This window comes from Podarcis gaigeae (assembly GCF_964106915.1).
Source record: "Podarcis gaigeae genome assembly, chromosome: 8".
Classification (NCBI taxonomy): Eukaryota; Metazoa; Chordata; class Lepidosauria; order Squamata; family Lacertidae; genus Podarcis; species Podarcis gaigeae.
Genome location: NC_139684.1, coordinates 28,730,560 through 28,748,300, shown reverse-complemented (window position 1 = coordinate 28,748,300; position 17,741 = coordinate 28,730,560). Strand labels below are relative to the sequence as shown.

The 17,741-nt window shown below is 47.1% G+C and overlaps 2 protein-coding genes and 1 long non-coding RNA gene across 3 annotated transcripts in view; 1 reads left to right on the top strand and 2 right to left on the bottom strand.

Annotated features, from left to right (window-relative positions):
* Positions 1–2,183: 2,183 nt before the first annotated feature.
* Positions 2,184–5,695, bottom strand: LOC310850169 (E3 ubiquitin-protein ligase RNF186-like). The gene is made up of 2 exons (XM_083751283.1): positions 5,551–5,695; positions 2,184–4,912 (listed from the first exon to the last, which is right to left on the bottom strand). Exon 2 carries the CDS (start codon positions 3,769–3,771, stop codon positions 2,950–2,952), a length of 822 nt encoding a protein of 273 aa, XP_083607409.1. The 5' UTR covers positions 3,772–4,912; positions 5,551–5,695; the 3' UTR covers positions 2,184–2,949.
* On the top strand, positions 3,538–6,540 carry LOC310850170. The gene is made up of 2 exons (XR_014567247.1): positions 3,538–3,624; positions 5,693–6,540. It is a non-coding gene; the product is annotated as an uncharacterized lncRNA (long non-coding RNA).
* A 7,107-nt stretch (positions 6,541–13,647) lies between these two features.
* YBX1 (Y-box binding protein 1) overlaps positions 13,648–17,741 on the bottom strand; it is a 12,359-nt gene continuing 8,265 nt past the window's right edge. The window contains exons 4-8 of the mRNA XM_083753100.1: positions 16,713–16,802; positions 16,236–16,538; positions 15,719–15,801; positions 15,353–15,618; positions 13,648–14,023 (exon numbers count right to left, since the gene is read on the bottom strand). Of these exons, the coding sequence (XP_083609226.1) occupies positions 15,384–15,618; positions 15,719–15,801; positions 16,236–16,538; positions 16,713–16,802 (711 nt within the window). The 3' untranslated portion in view covers positions 13,648–14,023; positions 15,353–15,383. The remainder of the gene's footprint in view (positions 14,024–15,352; positions 15,619–15,718; positions 15,802–16,235; positions 16,539–16,712; positions 16,803–17,741) is intronic.

Below are 17,741 nucleotides of genomic sequence, written 5' to 3'. Positions count from 1 at the left end.
AAGGGGCTTCTCCCCATGTGGATGGGTGTGGAGGTCTGGTGGCTTAGACCTCATTGCTTAGCCTCTACCTTTGTCCTGGATTGTGACTGAGGTCAGCAAAAATCTGTCAATTTTTTTTCTTGGTTTCTCGTTTTTCCACTCTTAAATTCAGCACCCAATGTTCCTCAGTTTGCAAATTTAAAAAACTAGTCGTCATGAAAATTCAGCAGCATTTTAGTGCCTATTTCTCCTGTATGCAATCTTCACTAATATACATATTTTTGCAAAACAATATCCCCGTCTATAAGGGGTTGTATGCTGTTATATTAATGTACACTTTACCCTAGCATGTGCATCTCTTGGCTAGAGAACTGCTTTGCAAAATTCAGAGAACTACACATTTCAGAGGACAGTGGTGCTTCACTGAGCATGTTTCAAAAGGTCAAATTAAGATTGTTTTCCTTATAAATGTAGACCAAATTGAATTCCTTCACCCCTAATTGTGGCCCTGATGTTTTCATATTGCACCAGCTGCAAGTCATAATGCACCTTGTATATACTTCAATCAAAAATAAAGGTAAAGGTACCCCTGCCCGTACGGGCCAGTCGTGTCCGACTCTAGGGTTGTGCGCTCATCTCGCTCAAGAGGCCAGGAGCCGGCGCCATCTGAAGACACTTCCAGGTCACATGGCCAGCGTGACGAAGCTGCAGCTGGCGAACCAGCACCAGCGCAGCACACGGAAACGCTGTTTACCTTCCCGCTATAAAGCAGTACCTATTTATCTACTTGCACTTAGGGGTGCTTTCAAACTGCTAGGTGGGCAGGAGCTGGGACCGAACGATGGGAGCTCACCTCGCCACGGGGATTCGAACCGCCGACCTTATGATCAGCAAGTCCTAGGCACTGAGGTTTTACCCACAGCACCACCCGCGTCCCCATCAACCAAAAATACCCACTTTAATAGTGTTTCCATGCGCTCTGGCTTCTGTCACAGTGTTCCATTGCGCCAGAAGCAGTTTAGTCATGCTGGCCACATGACCCGGAAAGCTGTCTGTGGATAAACGCCGGCTCCCTCAGCCTGCAAGCGAGATGAGCGGCGCAACCCCATAGTCACCTTTGACTGGACTTAACCATCCAAGAGTCCTTTACCCTTTTTTAAAACTTATTTATTATTTCTTACTTACCTTTTACAAATACAGTACCTACCTGTGGATTTAGGCATAGGAGAAAACAGACCAGATATGTATACTTTGTAGTTAAACAAAGATATTAACATTTATTAAAGATTATTATTATTAATACTACATAATGAGATTATACTTGCTGGTAAGTAAATGTGGTTTAAACATCAGATGCAATATGTTATTGCTGCCTTAAATAGATGTTACAAGAATGCTGGTGTTGTTTTAAGAAGATGGCTAGGTGTCTGCTGCTGTTCCTTTTCAGCCAGGAATGGAAAATATTTGGCCCTCCAAATGTTTTTGGAATCCTACTCCCACAGCCCCAGCCAATGTGGCCAGGGCTCAATGGAGTTGTAGTCCAGAGAGGCGCAGGTACTGCTATGCAATAACCAGGTACCATTCCCAACTCTACCTCAGTTAATTCAAATATGCTTGGAGTGCTTCACTTGAAGTTTGGTCAGGTTCACTTCCCCTGAGTTATCTGGTAGGCTTCCCTGAGGTCACCACCAGGAGTCTTCAGTCTGGTCAGGAGCTTCTTCAGATGACTTGCCTAACAGCTGATTCACTGGGCTCCATTCTTCCCCAAACCTATTACAGGAGACCCCTCTCCTCTCTCACAGACCTTCCTGGCTTCAGGCTCCTCCGCTTCCCTCTTCTAGAGTCTTCTTAAGTCCCTCACTGAACTTCACAGCCCTCCTAGGACTGTTCAACTGACCTCCAAACGGCACTGATCTTGGCCTTATATTCTCTGCAGCTGGTAGCCCACAACCAATCAACTTGCTTCCAGTGCATGTCTGAGCCCCCCATTGGCCTAAAGTCCCAATGGGCTTGAATGGAATGGCCACCAGAAGACCAATCGTAGTTGACCACTTTGGGATGCTGTTGCTCTGCATACAAAAGCTGGAACCTGCCAGCACCATGGCAACGGTGAGCAACTGTGGCAGTTTAACTGCCATTTGAGAGGCTCCCAGCAAGCCTTGTGTACCAGCTATATCCCCAGTTTAGTGCCCTCCAGATGTTCTGGACTATCAGCCCCAGCCAGTGCAGCACAGCTGAAGGGAGTTTGCAACCCAAACCATCTCACACATCATGTGCCTGTTTTTAACATAAGAAGGGACTCTGCTGGATCAGACCCATTTTCACCCAGCATCCTCTTCACATAGTGGCCAACCAGATGTCCATTAAGGGAAGCCTGCAAGGAGGGCATGAGTGTAATTCCCAGCAGCTTCTGGCAATGGAGGTGGAACACAGCTATTGGTAGCCTTAATCCTCAATGAATTTGGCTAGTGCTCTGTTATTTTTCAAAAAAATCCATATACTTCTTAATTGTAAAAAAAACCAAAGTGGTGTACAAAAAGAATAAAACAATAAGATTACCAGTCAAAAAGTTAAAAACAGAACATTAAAAAATAAAATCACCAACGAGCTAAAAACAGATTAAAACACATTTCAACATTCTAGGTATCTGGGTAGATTTGTCTAATCAAAAATGTTTTTAGCAGGAGCTGAAAAGAGTACAGTGAAGGCTCCTGCTTAATGTCAACAGGCAGGGAGTTCCAAAGTGTAGGTTTTGCCACACTAAATGATTTCTTACAAAGGTAAAACAAGTATTAGGTGGCACCTGTAACAATGCCAGTTCTGTAGATTGAAATGGTCGAGTGGGCTTATATGGAGTAAGGCGATCGCACGGGTCAAGTGGATCCAGGTTAAAGCCATCCATGTTGGTGACCATCCCTACCTCTTGTGGAAGAAGGTTCCATAGTTTAATAATTGCAGCGTGGGGAACTTTCAGGCAACAGAGGTGATGTGACTCGCTCTCATTCTCCAGGATGGGAGAGAACCACAGAGGCTGCTGCACCGCCACTTTGGGTTGAAGCAAAGCACCCCAGCTAAGGCCAGTCCCAAGCCCATGGCGATGCAGATGGCCCACTTCAGCAGCCCCTGATCCAAGATGGGTAGAATGAGGGCCACGAGCAGGGCTGAGAGCAGCAGAAGGAAGACCAGCCTCTTGGCAGCCACCCTGGCGTTATCGTTGCTGCTGCCGCCATCATCTGGGTTGACGTGGAAAGTGCCACGAGCCAGCGGCTTCCCTCTCCGAGCATCCAGAGGAAAGAGACCCTCTGCATTCCAGCCAGGGTTTGGCAAGGGCTCAAGAACAGCTTCCTCCTTATCGCGGAGGCTGCAGATAAGGCCCCCAAAGACGGAGGTGGCTTTTCGGCAGATGGGGCAAATAATTTCCCACGTCGTCCCGTCGTTCCTCAGGATAAGCTTCAGGCAGACGGCGCAGAAGACATGCTGGCAAGCCAGAAGTTTTGGCAGTCTGCTAAGACTGTACCGGTTAAAGCAGATGACACAGTCTGTGTCTGCCACTGGGAATGCAGAGGAGCATCCAAGGTCCACTTTCTCTGCAGGGCTGTCTGAATGAGTCGCTACCCAAAAGGCTGGAAGGAAAGAGTTTGGTGGGTTCGTGTCCAGAGCTGGTTGATTTGGGGCACCTAGGCCGGGTCGTCCCACAGGGGAGGCTGGGCCTTCTGAGCCTGAAATTCCAACCATGCGTCCTATATCACCTGTATTTTGCATTTCTTCTTCAGGAGGATCTGTGTTTTGCATTCCTTCTGCTGATTTGCCCTGGTCTGTTCCTTCTTTAGCTCGCCCAGGAGAGGAACTTTCTCTTTCCAACAAGTATCTGCAGGGAGGAATGAGATCTTGCTGCGCTCATCTCTGGCTGCACAGTAACCGCTGCAGTTTCCATAATGCTTTACTGGTATTGATATGAGCGATTATTAGTGAGTCGGCTTTCAGCCATGCTGACGTCAGGAAAATAATGCTAGGAAGGGTGTTAATCAGTAACGCCACACAGCTCCCTGGGTTCCTGGTGCTTGGCAATAACACCGAATTATTCTGCCCTTGATTCTCCCACTCATAAAAATATGTAATGTCCATATCAGTGGCCACCAATATTTTATTATTCTCTGAAGTGTAAGTGCTTTATGGCTCTTATCTAGCCTGCACACACAGGAATCATGATAGGCTGGATCCTATCGCACCCTCCAAGCTCCATAGCAGAGAAACAGTGGGGACACACAAACTACAAAGATTGCTTCCTCCTTGGCTCGTATCCGTGCTGGTTGGTGACCACTGGGCCTGGTGGGGCTTCCAAGGGAGCCTCTGGAAGCAGCGCCAGTTTGCTCTGGGTTCCACCCCACCACTTGCAAAGATACTGTGCATGCCTAAGGAATGCAGCAGTACGGTTGCTTTCATCTGACTGGTCACAACCCTGTGAGGTAGGCTAGGCTGAGAGGCTCCACCTCCTAGATGTCCAGCACCTGCCCCCACTTGAGGCAAGGGTGAAGGGTAGGACCTGCCGGCCACAGCCATGTTTGTGATTGACTTTGCTGTCCACTGCTGTGATTGGCCAGCAGATGAGATGGGCAGGGGGGGAAACCCCAAGTAGTCTTTGAATGATACAGAATTCATGCATGTATCAGGAGTGGGGTGGTGCATCCTGCTTGGGATGTTGGAGGGGGATCTCAGGGTCAAGGGCCAAATGTGACCTTCGGGCTTCTCTCTCTGGCCCTCAGGCCTCTCATCAGCCCATACACCCTCACCACCTTTCCTTATCATGGTCTGTGAGTGTTTTTGCCTGGCTGGAATGTGCCCATGAACCTTGATAAGGCTTGCCTGGATGGCAAGTGTGTGCAGAAAGTAGCCTATCACATGGAAGTAAAATTTGTGTCCAGTGCTCTGCCCCCTTTTGTCTCTGGGCCATAGCTGTCAACTTACAGATTTGAAAATAAGGGACCAGCAGCCTTGAAAATAAGGGACCAGCAGCCTTGAAAATAAGGGACCAGCAGCCAAAATAAGGGACCTGCAGCCTCACCTGTTCCAGGCACTCCAGTCTTCCTGTCCTCCTGCAGTCTGGTCAAACTCATGCTGGGTAGCTTCGAGAACACTGTCCAACCAACTTTGTAACCAGAGGTTCAACTGAATAGAATCCGAATCACATGCACCACAAGGCCTATGCAGCCTCAACTTAAGATGGCTCCCCGGCCTGGCTTTGCACTGCAAAGTTTGCAGCAGCACGTGCAACAAAATGGCGTCCAGCATTCAAAAACCCCCTCAGCTTGCATTAACTAGCCACACACAAGGCATGCAAGCTCCACCCCCTAGTCGTTCTTAGACTTCTTATTGGGTGAGCAACACAGCTAAGCAACACAGTTGGAGCCTTCCTCCTCCCTGACCGGCAGGGAGGGAGGGAGAGGAGCTGCTTCCTTTGAAATTTAAGGGACATCATTTAAGGGACATTTAAGGGACATCCATCAATAAGGGACAGCAGCGGGACATGGCGCTGGAATAAGGGACTGTCCCTTCAAATAAGGGACACTTGACAGCTATGCTCTGGGCCTGCCCACCACTAGCGGGCGGCTCAGGAAGTTGCCCAGAAAGGAATGTGATTCTCAGGCTGAAAATGGTTCTTTATCCCAGCTTAAGCCACCCATTTCTCTCTCTCCCTCTCTCTTTCTCTCTCCAGCTGTTGCCATGTGCCATTTTCACCTTGCTGGAGGACTTTCAAAACAGAGGCTCCTGACTGCTACTGTGCTTATCTCCGATGCGATATTTCTGCATGCAATTTTTTCCATTAATGTTTAAGCGAGACTAGTTGGCCGATGATAAAAAGCGCAGGGGATCAAACGGAAGTGTGAAGATCCCTGGGGCCGGGCGAGGGGTGGGGGAAGTCCTGGTGTGGGGGAACAATCAACGTCACCTCCTTCGGGGACCTGCCTTTTTCCCCCTTCTGCAAAAGAGATCCAGGAGAATGGAGAGGCTCACACTCTCCCTAGTTTCTCTCTCTCTGCCATTTCTGTTTCCCAGCCAAGTGAGAGAGCAGAATGAAAAGAAGACATTGGTGCCAGTTTTGCCGCAAGTTTCTACCTCATCCTGTCTTCTGTAAGAAAGACACCCTGAGGTGTCTGATGTCAGAGGTGGGCAAGCTTTTTCTGTTGAGGACCACATTGCTTTGGGGGTACTCTGTCAGGGTCCGCATGCTGGCAGCAGGATAGGCTGAAGCCACCACTTGGCAGAGACTAGAGACTTAAAGAACCAATCTATATACCCCACTTACTCTCTTTCTGCCACCCATTTTCCTCTCTCCTTCTGCCACAGCTCTCTCGCTTCATCTGCCATCCAGTGGTCACTTTGAGAATTACATAGCATTGATTGAAAGAATGAGAACTTTTTAAACTGAAATTGAGAAGTCCCCCGTTTTGAATCTCCAACCTTCTAAGGAACTTGGGGCATGGCCTTTTGTTTTTGATATGATTTTCATTCTGTGTGTATATACAACATGATTCCCCCCCCTTAAAAGTCTGAAATATCTTAGCCATCTCTTCGTATCTTATTTAGAACCAATGAAGGACTTGGAAATGATGGAACAGCAAAGAAACAGAAGGATAATATGTCTAACAATCTATTGGAATAAAATGTATATAAAAAGGAGGAGGGACCTGTGGAATAAGACAATAAAATAATCAGTAAAGACAGTGTTATAGAAAAAATAGGGGGATTGGCTTTGCTGCCCAACTCCCAAGGGACTGAGTCCCCTAAGTCCATGATCAGTCAGAGATGAATGGATGGAGGCAAGATCCATGGAAGGCAGGCAAGGCAGATCTTTATTTTTCTGTTGCAATAAAGTTCCCTCTCCTCATTGCAAGGAGGTAGGAGAGACCCAGAACAATGGTGCACAAACACCTATAAAGACTTTTGAAATTGCCCACTCTGTAGCCCAAGACCACCCCCCAAAACATCATGCATACATCACAGAAGGAGGCGGTCTCCAGCAGAATTTTGAGAGTGTTGCTTCTCTCCTGTCTGCCAGGATACCTGATCATGCCTTAAAAGGTAAAGGTAAAGGTACCCCTGACCATTAGGTCCAGTCATGGACGACTCTGGGGTTGTGGCGCTCATCTCGCTATATAGGCTGCGGGAGCCGTGTTTGTCCACAGACAGCTTCCGGGTCGTGGCTTCTGGCAAACCAGAGCAGCACACGGAAACGCCTTACTTGATTGCATTTTCTGGGTAGCCTGGCAGCCCTGGCTATTCCTTTGAGATGGTAAATACTTTAGTTCCCGAATCTCTTACACATATTGATAGTTTGCTCAGCCTAACAGAGACTTGCCAGGCTGTATTTGCAGGGAGGTGTAAGCTCATCCAGTCCAAAGACAATTGGAAAGCTTTCCCCATTTCCTTCCTCCTTGCAGATAAATATTGGGAAAGTCAAAATGGCTTCAGGATTGCTCTCCTGTACTATTTCATACATGTGGTTTATATACAGGGTAAGTCCTTTAAAAGAGGCCCTGCGGATACAGAGTACACATGTTCCATGGGGCCTCTTTTAAAAGACTCATCCTGTACTTCTGTATGTTTGTTTGCCTTGTATATTTATGAACATTTATTCTGCATTTGAGAATGTAGAATTATTATAACAACAGTTAAAAGCAGCCATTTAACACATTTTTTTAATAAACCCCCCCTGAAATCAATGATATTCTAAAGACAGATTATAACACATGTCAACAGTCTACATGTCTAGGTAGGCTTGTCTATAGAGTGTATATGGAGTAAGGCAATCTCACAGGCAAAGTGGTCCCATGTTTACCATGTTGCTGAGGGTTTATAGGTACTAACAATCTGAACTTGGCCCAGGAGGAAACCGGCAACCAGTGCTGGGGGGCCCTCACTCCTGTCAGCCACTGCGCTGCAGCATTCTGCACTAACTGCAGCTTCCAGTTCAAGCACAAGGCAAGCCCCACATAGATCACATTGCTGTAATCCAGGCTTGAAGTAAATAGCGCATGAACTACTGCAGCCAGGCTTTCCTGGCCCAGGAATGGCCATAGCTGTTCTCCTATTAAATGCCAAGCCCGCTGCAATCTGTGCTAAGCGCCAACCCTCGCAGCTCACGGAACAGACCAGTTGTTACCATACCATTTCAAATCTGCAAGCACATGGCTCTCCTCCTCATGCATCTACTGGCACTTGGGCAAAGCCAACTCAGCACTTTTCATCCTGTGCTTCCATGATCTGCAGCCCAAGTATTTCCACAGTTTTGCTCCGTCTCCTTCCCAGCTTCGTCCGCATGGTTTCTCCATAGATCATTCTACACACAGCCCGCTAGCAGCCAGTCCCAACTAAAGCAATGCTATTATACAAACTAAAAAATGGTGATAGCCGGGCTCGGGGACAGCCTGACAGTGCTGAACCCAGTTTCCATTCCACAAAAAGGTTGGTCATTGGAGAGAGGGGCAAAGTGAATTTCCAAATGGTAAATCACTTGGGGAGGAACTGCATTTCAATCCAAACTGCTGGGCTTGAGCTCTAAGGTCCTGAACTTCCAACAGCCTCAGTCAGTATGACCAGACCTCAGGAACGATGGGAGTTGTACCCCAACAACACCTGGTAGGCACCACATTGGCCATCCCTGTCCTCAATGGTCCAGGATTAGCTAGCTTCCTTTGTTCCTAAGACTCCAGCTGCTCTCTTTGGACAAGTGACAGTTTCTGAGCATGTACAGGGTAAAAGTAAAGGTAAAGGGACCCCGAACCATTAGGTCCAATCGTGGCTGACTCTGGGGTTGCGGCGCTCATCTCTCTTTATTGGCCAAGGGAGCCGGCGTACAGATTCCAGGTCATGTGGCCAGCATGACTAAGCCGCTTCTGGCAAAGCAGAGCAGCGCACGGAAACGCCGTTTACCTTCCCGCCAGAGCGGTACCTATTTATCTACTTGCACTTTGACATGTTCCTTCGAACTGCTAGGTTGGCAGGAGCAGGGACCGAGCAACAGTAGCTCACCCCGTTGCAGGGAGTTGAACCTCCGACCTTCTGATCGGCAAGCCCTAGGCTCTGTGGTTTAACCCACAGTGCCACCCATGTCCCTATGTACAGGGTAAAGGTAAAGGGACCCCTGACCATTAGGTCCAGTCGTGGCCGACTCTGGGGTCGAGGCACTCATCTCACTTTATTGGCCGAGGGAGCCGGCGTACAGCTTCTGGGTCACGTGGCCAGCATGACTAAGCCGCTTCTGGCGAACCAGAGCAGCACACGGAAACACCGTTTACCTTCCCGCCAGAGCGGTACCTATTTATCTACTTGCACTTGGACGTGCTTTCAAACTGCTAGGTTGGCAGGAGCTGGGACCGAGCAATGGGAGCTCACTCCGTCGCGGGGATTCGAATCGCTGATCTTCTGATCAGCAAGTCCTAGGCTCTGTGGTTTAAGTCCTAGGCTCTGTGGTTTGTCCCTATGTACAGGGTAGACCTCCACAAAACCCAGGCAAATCTTCCTGAACACCAGGGTGAACTTGGAGACTGCTCGAAACCCTCCACCAGGTGGGCACATGGGTAGAGGCCCTTTTTGCGGTGGCACAGAGGCTGTGGGGATAGATCCTTCAGGGTCCACCTTTGCCCACCTTTCAGCAGGTGATAGACACACAATGGCTCTCATCGGGTCTTAGTTGACTGAGTTGATTTAGCCATTTATACCCAAATAGGATGTTTAAACCTTTTAATACTGCAGCCGCTTGGGAGTATTTTTGAACAGAAAAGAGGGTTGTGAAAACAATGCAGTAAATAGCACTGTTAATGTAAAGGTAAAGGTAAAGGTACCCCTGCCCGTACGGGCCAGTCTTGCCAGACTCTGGGGTTGGTGCGCCCATCTCACTCAAGAGGCCGGGGGCCAGCGCTGTCCGGAGACACTTCCGGGTCACGTGGCCAGCGTGACATCGCTGCTCTGGCCAGAGCCAGAGCCAGAGCCGCACACGGAAACGCCGTTTACCTTCCCGCTGGTAAGCGGTCCCTATTTATCTACTTGCACCCGGGGGTGCTTTCGAACTGCTAGGTTGGCAGGCGCTGGGACCGAATGACGGGAGCGCACCCCGCCGCAGGGATTCGAACCGCCGACCTTTCGATCAGCAAGCCCTAGGCACTGAGGCTTTTACCCACAGCGCCACCTGCGTCCCTACTGTTAATGTAGAGGACAACTATTCAAAATAACCTTGAAACGCAACACACAAATCTGCAGGGAATGGAGCCAGCACTGTTGATGCCAGCTAATCTACACATTCCTGAACTCTCAACAAAACATGGTTTGGTGGGATGGGGGAGGGGAATCCAGGTTAAGGCAAACTTCCAATATAATATAAATCTAGCAAAGAAATCCAGAAGGAAGCTGCTCACTTTACTACCCAACTTCAAAACATTGTGATCTTTAGCCCCAAATTGGACTACTTGGGGAAAGGTTGCAGCTGAGCAACAGAGCATATGGGTTTTCATGCAGAGTCCAAAGTTCAATTCACTTGCCTGGCTGAAGCCCTGCAGAACGGCTGCCACTCCACCTGGAGACCCAAGGGATTTAACCAGAGATCGTCTGCATGCAATGCAGATACTCTACTACTGAGTTGTGGTCTTAAATGTTGCCAATAGTTTGACTGGGTAGAAGGGCAGCTTGTCATGTTTAGGTCAGCTTTCCCTTTAAGTCTGGGTCTGACAGCATCTATCAAGATATCTCAAGACTAGTTCAATACATATCATAGGAAATATGGGGCGGTTTCCAGAATATAAGAACGTGCTGGATCAGGCCAGTGGCCCGTCTAGCCCAGCACCCTGTTCTGACCTGAGCACAAGAACTCTTTCCTATTTTGTGGCTTCCAGTAGTAACTGGTATTCAGAAGCCTGCAGCCTCTGTGGAGCATCACCATTGTACATTTCTGAACATAATTCGAAGTGTTGGTGCTGACCTTTAAAGTCCTATACAGCCTTGGCCCTACATACCTGAAGGAGCATCTCCACCCCCATCGTTCAGCCTGGACACTGAGGTCCAGCACCGAGGGCCTTCTGACGGTTCCCTCACTGTGAGAAGAGAAGTTACAGGGAACCCGACAGAGGGCCTTCTCAGCTGTGGCACCCTCCCCGTGGAATGCCCCCCCATCAGATGTCCAGGAGATAAAGAACTATACAACTTTTAGAAGACATCTGAAGGCAGCCCTCTATCAGGAAGTTCCTAATGTTTGATGTTTTATTATGCTTTTGTATGTGTTTGAAGCTGCCCAGAGTGGCTGTGGCAAGCCAGCCAGATGAGCAGAGTTTAAATAATAAAATTATTATATTATTAGTAGTAGTAGTAGTCACAGATAGCATTATCCTCCATCAAATCAACGGAATCCTTCCTGGGCAGATGATCTAAATCCCTCTTTGCCGGACCACTTGCTCCCAAGCATCATGCCCACATCTCCCACTCCACATCTTTGCCCAGGATCTAGGCATGGCATTGTTAGTTCCAACCAATGTAGGGAGTCTCACATTTCATTCATTCATTCCCAGACCCATTATAACAAATTAAAATTCAGACCAAAGCACTTGAAAGTTGCCACGCAGAGTCCAATTCTGCTGCCATTTTCTGTGCACAGAATCTTGGCTGATAAACTGCATTTATTCTGGGAAGGTGAGCTACTGAGGATCTGGCAAACATTGGTATCCTGCCCAGGCCCTCTACTGAAACAGAGAACGGAATGCATGACCCCTGTGTGTTAGGGCTGGGGAACATGTAGTCCTCTGGTTGCTGTTGGAATCCAGCTCTCACTAGCCCCAGTCAGCATAGCCAATGCTCAGGACTAATGGGAGCTGGAGTCCAGCTAAAGCCTTGCCCCAGCAGAGGAAACACTCACTTTTGGCAGCATTCAGTTCCCAGATCGATCATAATTCACTCGTCTATTGACAGCTTTAATTAAAACCTGTCATTTTGTTTGCTCTCAAGAACATCCCATTTCTGGAAAAGCTCTGCCATTTCTTTGGGGAGAAGGCAAGAACACAACACAACCAGTTACTCTATGTGCTTCTTTGCATTTGGTAAGAACAGGAGCTCTACCAGATGAACAGCACCCTGTCCTGCACCAGAATAGAAAGGGTTCCCCCTAGCGCAGTGATGGCCAAACTTGGCCCTCCAGCTGTTTTGGGACAATTCCCATCATCCCTAACTAACAGGACCAGTGGTCAGGGACGGTGGGAACTGTAGTCCCAAAACAGCTGGAGGGCCAAGTTTGGCCATCACTGCCTAGCACATTTGAACATTATTTCCTCAAATCGTTGCATTTAGGAAGGGCTTACTCCCTGAACGTGAGAGCTTAGCCAACATACACAGACAGGCTCTGAACAAGCAATGTAACATTGGAATTTGGGCAACTGGTAAATTTTCTAGCATTTTGGATTTTTTTTTATAAAAAAACAGTTCCACTGACAAAGTTCCTTTTTACAATTTGCAACAAAGCCTGGCTGATCATGACACTGTAGATTTTCAAGGGAAATTCACGAAACAAGTTTGTTTGGATGCAACATGTGGATTATAAATGAAAAAAATCGGGGGGGGGGGGAGGTATCCCAAAGCAATAGAAATTGGGGGGGGGGTTGCATTTCTAAATTTCCAAGATGCTTTGGTCATGCTGTGCCATCTTCTTGGCTTGTCTGCTGAGCTTTTGCTGCTGCCTCCTCAAATAAACCCCCTTTCCCCCAACTCAGCATCAGCAGCCACCAGGAGTTTCTTTCAGCTCCACATTAATACAGGTTGCTATCAAGGCATGAGATAAAGCAACCTCCTTCACCAACTGCTGAATATGCATTTAGACCAGTTGATACTTTGTTGTTAAGAGCTAGGGAAACTCTTCCAGAGTGCTAGAACTTACTATCAAGTGTGAGCCCCGCGTGAAAAAAGGCTATTTCCAAAATCATCTACAATGTCCCCACCCCCACCCTACAACGTTTGCAGCCGGTGCTATGCCAAGGGGAGGATAGCCTGCTTGAGGATTAAGAGTTGACAGTCTCCCAATACAGTGGTACCTCGGGTTAAGTACTTAATTCATTCCAGAGGTCTGTTCTTAACCTGAAGCACAACTTTAGCTAATGGGGCCTCCGGCTGCGCCACCAGAGCACAATTTCTGTTCTCATCCTGAAGCAAAGTTCTTAACCTGAGGTACTATTTCTGGGTTAGCGGAGTCTGTAACCTGAAGCACTATGTAACCCGAGGTACCACTGTATAGGGAATCACCTCACATACGAACTCTGGATACAACAAAGATGCACCTGAAGCTGGCAAGTTTGCACCAAGCTCAAGCCTTCAAGTAAAAAGGCCTGGTTTAAGTATGTCCAAAAAGCCCCGACATCTCAAATTCCTTGTTAATTCAGCCCCATTTATCTGTGTTCTGATTTGTGATGGCAGGTCTCCCCCCCCCCCGAAACACCCCCAAATTTTCAGAGCTTTTTGTATTAATACTCAAGTAGTCCTTTATTCCAGGTGGTTTAATTTCGGCACTATGAGTACATCAGACTAACAACACATTAATGTCTGGGGTTTTGAGAAAAAGGTACTCCTCTGAGCTTCTGAAACGATTTATGTGGAGAGGGTGGGGAGGATCAGTTAAATCATAAACACACGACACCAGGCAATTCTTAAGACCTTTATTAAGAGATGCTTGCAGTTTGACTTGAAAAAATCAGGTGTATATTTCATACAAATTAAAAATGAGGTTCTTAAAAATCCGAACTGACCAGATATGAAACAATTTAAAAACCTTTAAAGGTGTATTGAGAAAAAACAGGCCTTTAAAAAACATGTTTGTCGCTCCAAAAAGGAGACCACTTTAGGTAAAAATAATAAAAATCCCATGCTGCATAGATAATGCAGAGTTCGAGTTATCTGGTCAACAGCAAAAAGCAAGCACTTAAGGTCTTCAGTTCCAATTCTTCTGTTCATTTCTTATTGCTGGAATTTCATATTCTCTTAAAAATTTCATATTCTTCTCTCTTCTTTGATGACTAAACTGTAAAGAGAAAAACAAGAAGTCGCCTTACCATACTGGGTAAAACCCAAACCCCACAAGAGTAGGTCCACAGATGGCCTCTGGGCTCCACTTACACACCACCACCACATAGTCCAAACTTCTTGGCTGCACAACCAAACCTAGGCATCATGCATAACACTCTTTGGACTTCAATGGGGAACTTACAGGGTGGTGTGCTCCTACAGCACTTAAAGGAGACTGCCTGGGAACACAGTTCTAACCTATCCATCTTGCCAGGATACTTTTCTATGTGCAGGATTTCTGTTCTAACTGGCGAAGAATGCAATCATGCCATTCACCACTTGAAGGCTATAGTGGTTCAATCCAGACTCAAGTTAATGCCCTTAACTGTGGAGTGACAGAAACTAGGGCTGTGATTCAGCCTCAGTCAGGACATGTGGTTTGGCAGCTCTCCAAGGGCCAGGATTCAGGAATCTTAACCCACTACTGACTGCTTCTTGGAAGCCTCATTTAGACTCAGTACCATCTAAACATGAACTCAAGAAAGTTGCTTGAAGGAAATCCTGTTAAAGCCTTTGGGATGAACTTCCAAGCATTTATTTCAAAGGGCTTGTGTAAGGGTTATCTTGTAAGCCTTCCTAAAAAGACCACAAGCTGTCCAAGAGTTTCTTGGCTGATTTCCCATAAATTTTGTCTTTCCATGTTTGACCTCTAGAAAACTAGAGGGAAGGCCTGCAACTGTCTCCTGTTGTGAGTACTACAGAAGGATGCTGCTTGGCCTTGCCAATTCAAAACACTTCATCTCAGCTGTAGGACGTCCTTTCAGTGGTCTCTCAACCTTCCCAATTTCACCCAAAGTGACAATGAACATCTACCTGTCAAGGTGAAAATTGTACTACATGTTGTAGACAAAAATTACAACTTCGCCTGACCGTACACACAGCTCTTTTAGTCTTCACAGCGCAGTGAGCCCCCTTCTGGGCTATTCACTTAACCTCTGCTTGACCAAGGTTTCTAAAAGACCAACTCAGATATTCACAATTTAACTGCATTGGACTCCTTTCACATGGCATCTTAAAACAGCTGGGGGATCACTACCACTCCAAACCCCTTTTTGTTTTGCTTACTACCCAATGAACTCAAAATCTCATTTACACCTTTGTGTACTGTGCTTGGTCCTAAGGGCTTTCTTATGAGCTGCATTGTGTTTTTATCACCACCTCCAATTCATTTAGCAGGTTTCAAGCGCCTATCTAAGGGCAACTTCAACATTCCTGCCAGCTGCCTACTAAACAGGGCTCTGGACCCATTTTCCCTCTCTCCTGGTGGGAATTGCAGCCCACTTACCCGGATGATGGTAGAGATGGTAAGCCGGCGTTTACTCAGCCCCGCCCTGCTCGGCCTCGGGAGCGGACGTGTTCTCAGCTGATGGTTCGGCTGCCTTTGTCTCTTTGCCATCTTGTGGTTTAGGGTTTTCTGGGCGTCTGCGTCGGTAATTGAAGTTACGGCGGTACCGACGTTGAGGTGGCTGCTGACCCTGGGCCTCATCACCCTGGTTCTCTTTGTCTTCTTCATTGCCTTCCTCCCTGGGCTGTCGTTGGCGAGGAGGACCCCTGAAAAGTGCAGCAAAGCTGTGAGCATCTTACTCCCACTTCTAGGGGCAAAAGCATTTAATGCGCCTGAGGGCGGTACATGCTCTCTGAGGGAACTCACCTGCGATAGCGTGGTCTGTAACCCCGATACACGTTCTGTCTGACAGGTCTGCCTTGTTCTCCTGCACCCTGGTTGTCAGCACCCTGGAAGATGGAAGAGGTGATAAAATGGATTATGGTTTGCTTTTAGGAAAAATCCCGCCCTAGGCAAACTGCAGTAAAAAAGCAATTCATTTTAATATGTAACGAATTCTGAATTTGACTCACACCAAGATTAAACTGATTTTTATTTTTTTTAGGGTCAATTCAGTTTAATAAAAATAAAGCTGTATTACTTGGCTTCAATGGGAGGAAAGAAAATTGTGACTTGCAGGAAGCAAAGTGTTACCTGCTGGTTTGGCAGGTATAACTTAAGAATACAGAGACCACCTGAATTTCAAACAGGCCAGTGCATAAAAGGCATGTCTTCTGGCTTCTGTCCTGGGTATGTTCACTACTGGCAAGGAATCCCATTATTCAGGCTAGAGCTTCATGTTTTCAAACCTGGCTCACAAGAAATATTTGTTAGTAAAAATTACCTCCACTATCTCGCCTTGCACAGGAGCATTGGAATACTGTGGCCGCCGGCCGTAGGGCCGACGCATGTAGTAAGGTGGATACCGTCTCCTGCGGTAGGGGCGGCGCTGTTGAGATTGGCCTTCCGGGAGGCTCTCTGACCCCTCGTTCTTTTCCCCACTCTCACTGTTTTGGTAATTTTGCTGGTAGTTGCGTGGAGGACCTCGACGCCGTGGATATCGTCTGTACTGGTTACGGTCTGCTGCATATTTACTGCCTTGCACTGGAACGCCACCAGGACCTGTAACGTTGGCTGCCTCTGCTCCCTAAAAATAGCCATCAAGAGACAACATGAGCAAGTGTCAGCTGTGCCAGCACAAGCACAGAGAAACCTCCCTGCTGCACCCCAGACAGAAGGAAGCTGCTGGCCTTCACTTGCTCAGCAGCTGAGATCCAAAGAGCAGGAAAGCCCCAGAGTCAGTCCAGGACAGTCACCTCACCTTTTCTCCTTCAACCACATCAAACTCCACAGTCTCTCCATCTCCTACACTGCGAAGGTACTTCCTGGGGTTATTCTTCTTTATAGCAGTCTGATGAAAAAACATTTCAGATTTAGACTTGTAGACATCTTGTGAACTGCCCTGAGATCTATGGGTGGTTCAAAAATTTAATAAATAATAAATTTTAAAAGTGCAAGTTTTCTAGATTAGAAAGACCATGAAAGACCAACAGCAGATGTTTATCCTGCAAGAATGAACATATAGAAGGAGCCATCAAATGTGTGGTAGGTCCCCTCCCAGCAACCTGTCCAGGGTAACCTTGGGAGTAACTATGGGCCACAAAGACTTTGTAGTCATGCCAGAGAGGCATAGGAAGTACATTCTGATTTACTATGTCCCTTCTAGCCCTAATTTTCTATCCCAAAGACATAACAAGAAAAAAAAAATAACTGGTGTTTCCTTCCAGAAGTCCATGTAATTCAGAGCAATCAGTGTAAAAACTCACATGAGTGTCATGAGCTAGTCTTTCTCTAATAGAACAAATTCTGTCTTTTTGAGTGGCAGAAGCTTTAATTCTCAGCCACTCATGTGATCACACTCTATTAAACTGACCTTCATAGTTTTGCTTACCAAACACTTTTCAGTGTCAATAGTAACAGCTGCACTAGGAGCAAAGTTAAATAGTGCTGACAACATATTCCTGGTACCCTGCTTCTGAATAAGCAAGCACCACTAACCCCATTTGCAACAAACAACCCTAATGCCCAATTCTTAAGAAACAGAACTACACCGGGGAAAGAACAAGTTGTTTCTCATAGGGCTTTCATCCATTTAGGCCTCCCAGCAAGGAAGCCATCAGACAACCCAGGGAAGGGAAATTTATCCACCACCAAGAAAGAGATGGAAATGTATCCCAAATAGGAATCAAAGAATCACAGAATCATATAGCTGGAAGGGACCCCAAGGGTCATCAAGTCCAACCCCCTGCAATGCAGGAGGACCTTCCTTAATCAGACACCAGAGAATGAT